Genomic DNA, 14,622 nt, shown 5'->3' on the forward strand with positions numbered 1-14,622 from the left:
CACTCAAAGGGCCGGTTGTAACTTTAAGACTATATATCAAAATACATATATAAATATTTAATATATATAAAATAATATTATTATTATCGGATAGGGTAATAACTTGAGTTTGACACCCCTGGTCTAAAAGAACGCATCTCTAATTGTGGTTACAATTATGTTTCCGCGTCTCTGTGAGCCAGGTGCATGCTGCGGGAAATTATTGTTACAGTTGATGAAGGGGGGGGGGGGGGGGGGGGGGGTGTCTAAAGTCAAAGATGAATCTTGATTGGGCAATGCTGCTGGTCTCCCCAGACCCGAACACCAAATTATACACTTTTTTTTTTAGAGACCTTCAGACTTGGCTAAAATTGTCAAAATCAGTTTTGTAGTGTTTATATAGCTGTTGTGGAGGATATCATGAAGCCTTGTTCCGATACAGAGTGTAGTGATTATATAATTTTAACTTGAAACGGGTCACGGGAGGCCTATTCTGCTCAGTTTCTCTCCCGTGAATGTTTCCATGCTTTGATGTTCAGAAAGTGCTTTATTTTTCTCATACTGCAGAATGCTTTTACTTTCCACTGATTGTGTGTCCGAGCTCAGCTGTTTGCAATTCAAATTCTTTAAAAAAAACCTCAACAACAGAAGTATTAAACATATATGTGACCTGCTCCATCGAAATCAGTCGCATTGACCAGAAGACACTTTTGAGTTGGATACACTGCTGGAAAGAGGAGACTCCTAGCTTTCTAATGATATCAGGGTTAGTGTTGTACTCCAAATATTAAGCGAAATATGTGAGGGATAATGTGCAGCGACGCGGTCGTAGATCGGCATGAAGGTGTTCTTTTCCCCATAAGGAACAAGTCGCTGCACATTATCAACAAAGTAACGATATGACTCCCAATATTAATTGAAATGCTTTTATGGATTTAGAAAAATAGTTGTATTGATTTAAATGTACATGCATCCGCTAAGAAAAGTAGTCCGTTGTTACTGTTTGAACTAACGTAGCAACGGCAGGAACTGCTTCGATAGCGTTTTTGAGGAGCTTTTTGATTACAGATTTGAAAACATCCCCGCTTGCTTTAAAAGTAGCACACTTCATGATGTCAAACCTTGGGAAGTATCTAGATATCCCTGCCCTAATGCCAAAGGAACTGGCAACTGAATATGTGTCGCCGTTTGATGTCTATGTCTGGACCGCTGCGTAAAAAGGAGGGTTTCTGCCCCGTTACTTCTCCGCTGTTTTCTTGTCGCTCTCGTCTCGTCAGTTAGAAAAGCCAAACTGTATACAGTTGAATCGAACGGACTTCTTTGTGCAGATGTGAGCGTCCTTAACAGCGGTCAATAAGTGCTTGACAGCGGTCTGTCTGTTCTGGATTAACAACGTGTTCTGAATTGACCAATCAGAATCGAGTATTCAACGAAGCCATGTAATAAGTCATATTATATAATGACCGTCACCGAGTCATCATTTTGAGAAAAGGCCTTCAAAGTTTTCTCTTCTCTGGAATCCATCGATCTGATTGGTTATTAGCAAATTATCAAAGGAGTACGGAGGGAAGATATTTTCGTTTTGATTGCTGGTCTGGGGGAAGCTCGCGAGTGTGTGTGTGTGTGTGTGTGTGTGTGTGTGTGTGTGTGTGTAATTTTGCATTTGTGTGTATTGTGTTTGTCTCCCGGGGAAAAACCCTCACGAGAAACAGCGGCTGTTGTTCTGCCTGCTGTGACGTGAAGTTACTCCGTTCTCCGCTTGTAATTATGCCGAAGCTTCAAAGCTGTATTTATCATCTGAATTTGCCGAAACAAGTTTAATATTCTGAAAGCCAAGACTTTGTTTAATTTAAATCAGATGAAAACAAACTGGAACGGACCCTGTCGTGTTATCTATGATTACTCTACGCTTACATTCATAATGTCAGCGGGAGGGAGGGGGGACGGCGCTGCGGAACAGCAGAGTGCGAGTGAGAGCTGTCTTCGTCCCTTCACAAGCTTCAAAAATATATTCATCGAGTGATTTTGGAAATAAAAGTTTCATATTCCGAAAGCCAAGAACCCCGAAAAACTATTCTTTTACGCAAATCCACGTTTATTTTTTAAATGAGCGACTTCCGACTGATTTCTCTAGAGCGGGTCGCATATATTCTTACCGTCAAAACTAATACTAGCAACTTTGGTATATCTGCTCTCTCCAGCCTTCAGGGTGACCGCTTTGAACTCTACCGTCACCGCTTCGTTTGATGGCGTCGTCCGAACACTCTGAAGCGTAAAGAAAGGAGGACAAAGTTACCGGAGAGTTAAGAAGACAGGATTTTAGATTATCATACAAAGGGATACCTACCGTGATCGGAACGTCTTTTGTTCCTGAATTTAAAAGGTGTAAATTCAGCAGTTTTGGACGATCTGTAACGAGAACGAAGAAGTGAGCAAAGATGCAACGAAACATATTAAATTAATACATTTGATTTGTATAGCCCTTTTCCAAGTACAAGCGTACATATAAACGGACAGAAACTAAAATAAAAAGCACATGCAAGATGCAATAAAATGACTAACAGAAAAAACAAACCATAGAACAGAAAGCAGTTACACGAAGGGCTTTTAAGGGCTTGTTTAAATAAAAGATTAATCGGCAATATGATCGGTTTTTCAAGACTTCATACCTTGTGACCGCAGCGTACCAAAGTCAAGCATTTCTGTGGAGGAGTATATACCAGGGGCTGCAAAAGAAGTACCAAAATCATAAGGAAAATGTGTTCCTGACACAAAAAGGACACTGAGTTTTACAATAAATGTACTTTCGGTGACAAGGGCCATAAAAACACTATCATCAAGAATATTAAAGTAAAACTCAATTTTTGATATTATGGTGGGAATTAAGAGTGCCGCAGCGACGCGTCCCTAAAACCCGGAAGTAAGTTCGCATTTGACCACTTCCGGTTCCTTCGCCAAAAAGCAATCTCTCCGTAGGGTTTTGGAAAATATCTGAAGGTCTGAGGTTGAGACGCATTGAAGAGACGGATCACGTTCTGGTGATTTCTGAAGAGTTGACGTGTCTGTGGCTGAATAGGACTACAGAAGTCGTGAAGGCCGTTGTACGTCATTACGCCGAACACGTAAACACTCCTCTAAGTTAGTTTCTGTTCTGCTTGAAAGCAAGTCCCTGCCTCCTGCAAAGTGTTCAAACTGACGCTTCAACTCGTTCCATCTAGAGTCTGTGTTTGAATCTGGATCTGAAGTCGGCGTGGCGTTGAAGCAGCGACCCTGCTGTAGCTCGTTGATAGCATAACGTTAGCATTTAGCTTCTGGCGACTAGATTTATGATTAGAAAATGATAAAAGCAGGGTAGACGTGTGGAGATTATCCGGCTGAACAAAACGTGATCCGTCTCTTCGATGTGTCTCAAACCACAGACCTTAGTTCAGATATTTTCCTAAATCCTACGGAGAAACTTTGCATTGCGTTTTTGTTGAAGGAACCGGAGGGAGTTTACTTCCGGGTTTCAGGACGCGTCACTGCGGCTCTCCAAAAATGAATACAATATAATCGTTGGCCATTTGAATTGAATGACGAAGCAGTTAAAGGCAACAGCTTTAGTAAGTACAGAACATGACTTTTCTTTACTCTAACGCTGCCTATAAAACCAGAAAAAGACAGCTGTCAATCAAAGCAATATCAGAAATCTGTTCTCATACCACGATATTAATAGTTTCCAGCCACAATCGGTGATGAACACCCTACCTGATGTGACCTCCACCTCCACAGGCAGGATGATGAACTGGTCCTCGTTGGGGGCGTTGGTTTTTATTCTGATGAAAGCCGTGTGGTTGTCGACGTCTCTCGACGAGAAGCTGGCTCTCATCACCCCCTTCGTCTCAAAGGGAGGAATCTCCTGCAGGGACAAGGAGGGGAGTGTGAGTAACTGTCTGACATCATGGTTAACATTAAAGGTGTCCTATCACACTGTTCTTCATCAATATATTATAGTTATCAGATGTATCCAGAACCTGTCTCTGATTGGCTGAAACACCAAACAGATAACTGCAGCATTACCCATAATCCCCTCTGTTTCAGCCCTGTTTCCAACACACATGTTGATGTAGAAGAGACATGAAGAAGAGGGGACACATGTTGATGAAGAAGAGACATGAGGAAGAGAGGACACATGTTGATGAAGAAGAGACATGAGGAAGAGGGGACATGTTGATGTATAAGAGACATGAAGAAGAGGGGACACGTGTTGATGTAGAAGAGACATGAAGAAGATGGGACTCATGTTGATGTAGAATAGACATGGAGAAGAGGGGACACATGTTGATGTAGAAGAGACATGGAGAAGAGGGGACACATGTTGATGTAGAAGAGACATGAGGAAGAGGGGGACACATGTTGATGAAAGAAGAGACATGAAGAAGAGGGTACACATGTTGATGTAGAAGAGACATGAGAAGGAGGGGACACATGTTGATGTAGAAGAGGACATGAAGGAAGAGGGGACAACATGTTGAATGTAGAAGGATGGAAGAATAGGAAGAAGATGGGACACATGTTGATGTAGAAGAGACATGAAGAAGAGGGGACACGTGTTGATGTAGACGTGAAGAAGAGGTGACACATGTTGATGTAGAAAGACATGAGAAGAGGGGACACATGGTGATGTAGAAGAGACATGGAGAAGAGGGGACCACATGTTTGATGTAGAAGAGACATGGAAGTAAGAGGGGACACATGTTGATGTAGAAGAGACATGGAAGGAAGAGGGGACACATGCTTGATGTAGAAGAGACATGAAGTAGAGGGGACACATGTTGATGTAGAAGAGACATGGAAGAAGAGGGGGACACATGTGATGTAAGAAGAGGACATGGAAGAAGAGGTGACACATGTTGATGTAGAAGAGACATGGAGAAGAGGGGACACATGTTGATGTAGAAGAGACATGAGGAAGAGGGGACACATGTTGATGTAGAAGAGACATGGAGAAGAGGTGACCTTTAAAATCGACTGTAAATCAAGCTAAAACATGGCGGAGAGGCTAACCCATAATTTTCCAGTGCCTCCTTGTTGACCCGTAGGAAGCTCGAGATGCAGATCCCCCCCGCTGGAGTACATCTCAACAACCTGGAGAAACGCGGACAGGAACAAAACACATTCAAATATAATAAATCCACAAAAGTCAGCTGTTCCAAATATCACTATATGGCTGTATGGAATATATTTGTATAATTGTTTGTGCATTTGAGGTTTTCAAATTAAGTCTGTTTTAATTTTATTTAAGTGAAAAATAAATGTACATTTTTAGTGATTCATCCGATTTAATTAGTTATTTATTGAACCAATTTCTTTCAATGTTTCTTTTCGTATGCAGCAAAACTTTGAGAGCAGTGAAAATGCTTTAAAGCAGGGGTGTCAAACTCAAGGCCCGGGGGCCAAATCCGGCCCGCGAATTCATTTTCTGTGGCCCCACAAGAGCTTGCAAAGAATATAATATGTTTATTATACGGTTACATGCTACTTTACAGAAGCACGTTGCCCATAAACTACATGTCCCACAATGCATCTCAAATTTGACTTTTTTCTCAGAATTTGACTTATTTTTTTTAAATTCTACTTTTTTTCAAAATGTCACTTCTTTCTTTTCGGCTTTTCTTTTTAAATCATTTTGTGACATTCTCACTGAAGAGACTTGCAATGATTTTCCTTAGACTTCTGCTTTCAGGCGTAGTTAATTATCCTATCCGATAGGGTAATATAATACATTATTTTATATATATTAAATATTTATGTATGTATTTTTTATATAGTCTTAAAGTTACAACCGGCCCTTTGAGTGCAACCATAATGCTGATGTGGCCCGTGATGAAATTGAGTTCGACACCCCCGCTTTAAAGAGTCTAAACACCAAAGTATACCTTATTAAATACGTATAATACTAATTGGGAATTGTTTTATCTGCAACTGTGTACAAATACCACCCTAAAAACACAGACATGCCAACAAGTCGTTAAAGTATTTGAATGTTGATTTAGAATTTGAATGTCAGGGGTACTAATGAGCCCTTAAACTATTTGTTACAGAGCAATATAAATACAAGGTGCAAAACCCTGAGAGACCCGAATGCCTCACCTGCAGTGGCTCACTGTACGGGTTGTGGATGTTTATCAGCGGTGAGAAGCTGCTGTTTACTGGGACGCGCGCCCCGATGAAGGGCCGCAGTCTGTAGGGGTTCGGGATGCCAACCCCGAAAACCTTCAGGACAGAGAGAGAGAAGTCAATCAGTCACTTTGTTTATCAGAGCGTATAACGCTGCGTTCACACACCGGACGCGATGCGATGTGAAGTCAGGGCAGGGCCGCGGACAGACGCAAAGTCACTCCGACAGCGAGCATGAAGCGGTGGATGCGAATTCCGCGGCGCGATTTCATTGATTGATACATTTATTTCGAACAAGTAAAATAAATAATTACAAAACAAATGTTGCATTGCATTTACAACAACAACAGCATTAGCAACATAAACAGTGCCACATCTAGTGTTCGAAAAGGAGTGAGAAGAAGTATAATTTATTTAATCTCACCCCCTTGTCCCTAAATGATTTATTTATAATTTATAATCTGCAATAATTATCATTTTTATGCATTATTGATATTAGTATTATTAATCTGCTTTACCTGTTGATTGACATACACACACACACTGATATACATATATGCACACATACATATACACACCTACATACTCACACAGATACACATACTCTAACACCTTCCCCATCCCTCGAGAAAATAATTTCTCTGTATTTCCTCTTGAACTGGTTAATGTCTGGACATCGCTTTAGCTCCACATTCACATCGTTCCATCGTCTCACTCCACAGGCTGAGATACAAAAAGTTCTTCTGATTGGAGGGGCCACGACAAACACTCGAGTTCAAGTTATTCAACTCGAGCGTGACGCGATCTCGCGGTAGCCAATCAGTGGTGAGGATCTCAGCCTGCCGTCACTGACGTTCAACCAGAAAACATCAGCCGTTAGCCGTTAGCCCTCAGAGCTCACAGCTCCTCATATCTGATCAGAAACTAGACAGAAGTGAAACAAGTCCAAACCGCAGACTGCCTGTGTCATGGAGAATACAGTCGCTGCTTTATTTATGTCTGTAGGCCGTTGTTGTGAGTGTGGACGGTCGGAGCATATACTGCATTAGCTTAGCCGATCTCCATTCAGAAAACACGCATTTTAAAAGGTGTTTCTCTGCCGTCTGTCTGCAGACTCGTCAAAGCATTAATTCATGGTTTCTACTAACCGGTATCAGTGTGTTGTTACTTCGGCATCATTTTGAAACGTGTATTACAATTAAATCACGGTCAAATATGTTCATTGTGTTGTAGTTGTAGCCCCCTTGTCAGCGCGTCTTGTTTGAATGATGCGAGTAAACAGCTGACATATATGAATATTCGCATCGGTCATTCTAGGACGAAAGAAAAAATAATTGTGCTGGAGGAGAGGGGTTATATTTTGACTCACAATCACTAAAATGAAAGTGGTAAACTAATGAAAAATAAACAAAAAATGATTTAATATCTTCTTTTTTTCCTTTATACATGTTTTAATTTATAAAATGAGCTTTTTCTGTACATCTAAAATCTTTAATCAAAGAGAATATTCAATAGTTTCTTGTTAATTTGAGGCTTTAATCTCATAATGTTCTCCCTCTCCCCTCCACATATTTTAATCTACACGCCGTCATACATTCCCTTTGGCACAAATCATTCAAACAATAAAAGGCTTTTTTCTGTCTTTACCTGGTATGTAAACACTCCATGATGTGATGTATTAATAAATAAAGTGTTTTCTACATTCCCAACTACTCGAGCGAGAAACACGACATCAAATGACGTGTTCCCTCCTGGTGGAATGATCTGTAGGAGGAACAGACGCAACAGAATCAGCACAGGAGAAACATTTTGTGCAGAAAAAACAAACACTTTAAACAAACGGGGCAAAATACAGCTTATCAGAGTTATTATTTACTTAAATTAAAGGGCCCATGTCATGCTTTTCTGGTTATTATCCGTCCCCTTGTGTGTTATGAAGATTGTAAACGGTCTGCAGAGTCACAACCCCTCAAAGTGCACCCTGTAGCGAGTAAAGCTCTAACACAGAGAAGACCTGTCTGCTGCCCCAGAACGCCTCGTTGGACATTTCTCTTTTTCCATTGTTTCTGAACCAAAATGGACCAATCCGCGGAGCCCCTCACACACCGGGACCTTTAGCGTACATGTTCAACTAGCAGGGAGTCCCATTGACTTGCATAGAGCTCCCTGGTTGGTAATAGACGAGTTGGGATGGCGGAGGAATGCTCTCCGCTAACCCATTCTCACAGCGTTATAAACCAATATCAAGCCACACTTATTGTTTTTACTTCGGCTGTGAGTGTTTGTGTGCTCAGGATGTGTCTCGCCAGGGCCGGCCCCGACCAATTTGCCGCCCTAGGCAATATTTTTGCTGGCGCCCCCAGCAAAAATATATACCTTTATAATGATCATATAAAGGTGTGCCTTTACCTCACTGAGCTGAGGTTATCAGAGCCTCTATGTACGTTTTTTTGGGAGTTTGATTTATTTTAAATTAACACAAATACAAAATTAAAACCTATAATTGCACACTAAAACCATTATTTCAAAAAAAGAACAATTTCACATAAACCTCTGGTTTTTACTGGGACTGGGGCAGTTCAACTTGATTTGGGGGGGGTGTGCCATAGTTTATGGGCGCTGTACGCAATATATACGTAGTTCTGTTAGTATAAGATAATAAGATGTACTTTATTGATCCAAAATCGGGAAATTGTGTTATGAAATTTAAAAAAATATATTTTTTTAATTTCTAACTTTTTTTTTTTTCGGCGCCCCCTATGGGTTGTTGCGCCCTTAGCATTCGCCTATACTGCCTATGCCGAGGGCCGGCCCTGTGTCTCGCTGTATCGCCGACCCGGAAACCACACCAGTAAGACAGCTCACTGAGCAGTGAGCCTCGCAACGTCCCGACCAATCGGAGCACACTGGGCTCACAGGGAGGGGGGGGGGGGCGGAGCTCCAACAAGCCGTGTAGGACAGAGAGTGAATACACAGACTACACAGAGATGCTATGAGAAACCAATGTGAGTTTGGAAAATTGCACACTATAAATATATTCTAGTAGACCTCAGCAATGGAATTATGATCAGTAGAAATGGCCATGACATGGGACCTTTAAGATGGCGAAAAGGAAAAACGCCCCAAATAAACTTCAAAAGTTGTCCCTAAACTTTCATGGGAATATCTATAATAATAACATTAACCAGTTCAGGCCAATACCCTGCTTTTACATCAACGTAATTACATGTATGCATTTTACCCTTATATTTTGGTGACAATGGAGGCAAAGGTTTCCACCTAATTATTATTTTGAATTCCCTACACTTTTGACATGACCACACGGGTAAACAGCTGGCCAACTAACCTGGAATACTGTTTTCCACAACCTGAAATGACCTAAAGATCCGCAACTGTGGAAACATTACAGCTACCCTCTAACTCTAGCAATTTGGTGACGACTGTGGTTGCAAGTGGGCTGGTTTTAGTGGGTTTTTTGACTCATCCGTTCCCCAGAAACAGCAAAAAAGCAGAACCTCTTGTTGGTTTATCTACTCTGAGCCATCATGTAGTGTTAGATGTTGCAAGTTAATCTAACAGATCAGAACTGGATGTGTCGTCTCCACCGCTGCAGAACATTCAGATTGTCTTAGAAATGCAGATAGTGGAGGGCGAAGGGATTTAAAAAAAAAACATTTTAACGTGGTGTAATTGCAGAAGTACAGAGATAAAGCATAATAGGAAACACTCACTCGAACATCTGCATTATTTCTCAGTCAGGAAACTATATGTTGTATTTGCCATTTTTACAATACATGTCAAGGGCATGGGCATATCCTGCATTTATATACACTTAAAAACGACTTCCTCTGCATTTTTTTCCAAATACAAATATGATGAAATTGTGCTTTCCATAAGGAAATTGTTGAACAAAACAGAAACAACTTAAACCTCTGCTTTATTCTTAACTCGACTTGAAACAATCTTTAGTTTATTTTCTATAAATTATAATCTTGTGTTTGCATTATTACACCGAAAAGCCCCGTGCCTTTCTTTCGATGCATGTTCTTTTAAAGCGGAGAATTGAATTGTAATTAAATTAACAGATTCAACTATTCGCTAAAAGGTAGAATACTTTTTTTGGCTGGGATTTGGGTAGGCAAAAATTAATACACACAGGAAATGTAGAAGGAAAAAAGGTGGTTCCTAACAAAAACACTTTGCAAAAAAAGATTGCTAAACGTCATCACACCGAACATTAGCCACCTTTAGCTTAGCGGTGGTGACGTGAAGTCATGTGACCGTGCTGTAGTTCCTTTATAGCCCAACATTAGCCGCCTTTAGCTTAGCGGTGGTGACGTAAAGTCATGTGACCGTGCTGTAGTTCCTTTATAGCCCAACATTAGCCACCTTTAGCTTAGCGGTGGTGACGTGAAGTCATGTGACCGAGCTGTAGTTCCTTTATAGCCCAACATTAGCCACCTTTAGCTTAGCGGTGGTGACGTGAAGTCATGTGACGGTGCTGTAGTTCCTTTATAGCCCAACATTAGCCACCTTTAGCTTAGCGGTGGTGACGTGAAGTCATGTGACGGTGCTGTAGTTCCTTTATAGCCCAACATTAGCCACCTTTAGCTTAGCGGTGGTGACGTGAAGTCATGTGACGTGCTGTAGTTCCTTTATAGCCCAGCATTAGCCGTCTTTAGCTTAGCGGTGGTGACGTGAAGTCATGCGACCGTGCTGTAGTTCCTTTATAGCCCAACATTAGCCGCCTTTAGCTTAGCGGTGGTGACGTGAAGTCACGTGACCGTGCTGTAGTCCGCTCAAAATATAACCATAAAAGGATTTTCAGCAGTTTAAACCCTCGCAGGACCAAGTTGGAGTAGTAATGGTTGGATCTAGAGACAAACTCACATAAAGCTATACACCAAATAGCTAGCTAAACTATGAATGCCTTATAAAGTTAGCAATACATCTCTTAAAATGTAAGGTTCTGGAGATGTATTTGTATGATTTGTAGTATTTGTACAGACATATCTTGTGACAGAGGAGCAGAGGCTTCAGGTGTTATCTTAAAAACCGCACTGAATTCCTTCCTACTGAACGTCTCTGTAAACTAACCCTGACATGCACATAAATGCCCTACAGACTAGACTCTGTTACCACTTACACACTTCGAGCACACGCTGTGAAAACAACATAAACACGTATATAATCACAGTCTTACATTCGGCACAACGATAATTAAAAGAGCAAATCATGTCTGCAGCGAGCAACTGTGCTAAAGGAGACATAACAGGTCTTTCCTGTAAAGGCAGCTTCACACAACTCTGCCATGTGAAATATACATGTTGTACTACGACTGGCTGCTGCTTCACTTCCTCTGTAATAACACTCGAGTCATATGAGCAATGTGTACTTTTTACAGTGTATTATTGTTATTACCAGCTGCTTCTTTGACTATTTGTATATGTTCAATTACTTTATAATGCTGCTACTTATTTCTTACCATGGATTTTATTGTAACAATAATTTCTTTATTCTATGTTAGCCTACAAAGGTTTTACTTTGGCTTTTTTCCACACTCGTTTGCCGTGACGGTTAATTGGCCCGTTTGTAGGCCGAATAAAATATGTTATATGATTTCTAGAAACATGATATATTTGCTAATTATGTCAAAAAAACTGATGCATCATCTCCCCAAGTTGTTGTCTTTTAACTTTTAGAAGAACTATATATGGCAAAGGTTGTATTCTTTTTTCTTCTTCTGATATTTGCGGTCGAAAGCAGTTTTGTTTTCATGAACGTGAACTTGACTGTCAGATATGAGGACAAGCTTCCACCAGTTATTGTTTATAGTAAAAAAACAATGTCAAACAAATAGATAACGCAAATCAGAGGTGCAAAAGCAGTCTATTAACAACGGCGGTAAGAGTGGTGTTAGTCGTCAGTTTATTGTCGTCACGCTGACATTTCCTGCCAGAAAAAACTAAAATGTGGACCTAGGCTTTTAGAGATCTGGGATAAATTGTCATAATTAGCGTAAGAGTTTTAAAGCAAAAGTCGACAACTTGTTTTGTGAAGTCACAGCGACCTTTGTGCACCTAATTATTATCAGTTTGTTCTTGAGTGCAAGTTGTGATAGGGACTTGGCTTGGCAACTGGAAGGTCACCAGTTCAAGTCCCGGCAAGACCAAGCGCTACGAGGTGTCCCTGAGCAAGGCACCGTTCCCCACACTGCTCCCCGGGCGCCGTACATAATGGCAGCACACTGCTCCTAACACTAGGATCGGTCACATGCAGAGAAACTATTTCCCCACGGGGATTAATAAAGTATATTAAAAAAAAAAAAATCATGTTTCCAAGAACAGGAATTCATGTTTAAAGGTTGAGTAACTATAACTTCATTATGATTCTGTTTACTTCATCTTGTTCACTGCATGTTTTGGTCTCCTTATGGTCTGCCTTTCATCTGCTAGGGTGCGGTCACATGTTTCAATGTGTGATGTGCATTGGGACTTCCCACTGCAGTATTACTTTCAGTCTCTATGCTGCTGTTTACTTGTGTGCCGTCTGATCTTGAAGAAGGTCCCCGACTACTGGGCTCTACTCGAGTTTAAAGCAAAAAGAAAGTAAGCACATAGTACAGGAAATACTTTGACATAAGTATCTTGTTTACAATAGGCAGAAGCAAAGTTCTGAAGAATGATGATGAAGGATTTGTTGTGGAAAAATGTAAACAAAATGACTTCCGAGTGAAAGGTACTTACCCTATTCTGGAAAAAGGATGCGTGAAAATGTGCTGTTGTTGCTGATATCGATATCAAACTAATTTCTTCTGCACTAGGATTATGTAAATAAACTTTCTCCATTTTTGGCATTCCAACGGGCCTGCAAAACAGAGAAAACAAACCTTTGTGAGAGCAGGTAAACAACAACATATGTACATGAAAGATAATAAAGAAAGCAGGTATGGATGACGACGCCAAAACTGAACAGGTCAACAGGTTCCGTCTGTGAGGAATGTCACTTTGGTGAAACGCTTTTTTTCAAACCACAAGAGAGACAGGAAACAGGTTCGAGGTGTGAAACAGAAATATACCTCTTTGCCAATAAAAGTTAAGGGAATTATGATCTTATAAATGTACATTAAATCAACATTCAAACAATATTAATGAACCTAAAATATGTATCAAATGTTGTTCGGCATCTTAAGAAAATACATGAAATTCACTTTTGAAAATTGACAAACCAAACTATTCATGTGGATTCAACTGAACTTCTGATGGATATAATATATGTTCATTTATTAGGCCTTTTTATAAATGAACAATTTACATTTATCAGCATCAAAACAATTATGAATTAAGTATGTTGTGTTTTTCGTCAGTACATAAGTTTGCTGTCGTTTGACACTTTTTCAAAAGCTATGACTTATAAAATAAAATATTTTGATATGTACACTGAAGTGCTTCACTGAAATGAACCAAACTTCCCAATTTTTTATGTGGATTTGACTCAACTTCTGATGTGTTGTACTTCATTTGTAAACATTAATGATTGCTAATTATACCCCGTCCATGCGGAGACGAAACTGGTTGTATCCGCTACAGTTCTCTATCGTATAGACCAGTGGTTCCCAAACGTTTTCATACCAAGGACCACTTAACTCCACAAATATCAAAAAACACATCGTTTTTCTAGAACAGATTACAAATCGCCTGAAAATGGTACAAACAAGTGGCCACATGTGTGATGAAGGTGTTGCGCTGGGCTATATCATGCAATCGAAAGTGAAACTTAACCTCGCTCCATTGCGGAGATATTCCCGCGAGAGTGCGGAAAACTTAAATTGATTAATTAATTTCAAATGTGAAATGTTACCAATATACTCACGGACCACTAGGGGGCGCTCACGGACCACACTTTGAGAAGCACTGGTATAGACCAGTGGTTCCCAAACTTTTTCAGTCGGGACCCCCTTGGGTATTGGAAATATTTTCGGGACCCCCCCCATCCCGGTTCCCATCTATATTGGTAGGATTAATTGTATATTGTTGTAAAAACATTACATTTTCTCTGCTAATAATAATAAGATAAATATACAACTATAATTTTATATTTTATTATGGATTACACATGAACTAAAGTGCTTGTAATAGATACTGTGAATTAATTTGGCCTAATTAAAACTGGTTGGCCTTCTTCCCTGAGTAGTAGATTTTTAAATTCAAATTTCTTTAAGGAAAATATATTAATTACTATTTCTACTGCAGGTTGCAAACGATCACATCACTTTACCATTCCTATTCCATAGCTTATATAGACTTGTGTGTGCTTGCTTTCCCTCGCAGATCTTCTCAAAGCGGGGCTGCTGTTTTGAGACTGCCTCTCAGTTCATTCTCAATGTTCAGCTTTGATCTGTATTTCGTTTTGATGGCAGCAACAGCAGAAAAAGCCTATCTCACACAAGTAGGATGTTGCAAAAGGCAGCATTATGCCCACAGC

General features: G+C 40.3%; 1 protein-coding gene across 1 annotated transcript in view; it reads right to left on the reverse strand.

Annotated features, from left to right (window-relative positions):
• The window catches only part of LOC117442300 (transmembrane protein 131-like), a 116,289-nt gene that overhangs the window by 74,539 nt on the left and 27,128 nt on the right, over nt 1–14,622 (reverse strand). Inside the window, 8 exon segments of the mRNA XM_071202394.1 lie at nt 2,136–2,244; nt 2,327–2,388; nt 2,649–2,705; nt 3,727–3,877; nt 5,026–5,106; nt 6,112–6,234; nt 7,786–7,902; nt 12,885–13,005. Coding sequence (XP_071058495.1) covers nt 2,136–2,244; nt 2,327–2,388; nt 2,649–2,705; nt 3,727–3,877; nt 5,026–5,106; nt 6,112–6,234; nt 7,786–7,902; nt 12,885–13,005 — 821 coding nt within the window.

This window comes from Pseudochaenichthys georgianus, unplaced genomic scaffold (genome assembly GCF_902827115.2).
Source record: "Pseudochaenichthys georgianus unplaced genomic scaffold, fPseGeo1.2 scaffold_408_arrow_ctg1, whole genome shotgun sequence".
Classification (NCBI taxonomy): domain Eukaryota; kingdom Metazoa; phylum Chordata; class Actinopteri; order Perciformes; family Channichthyidae; genus Pseudochaenichthys; species Pseudochaenichthys georgianus.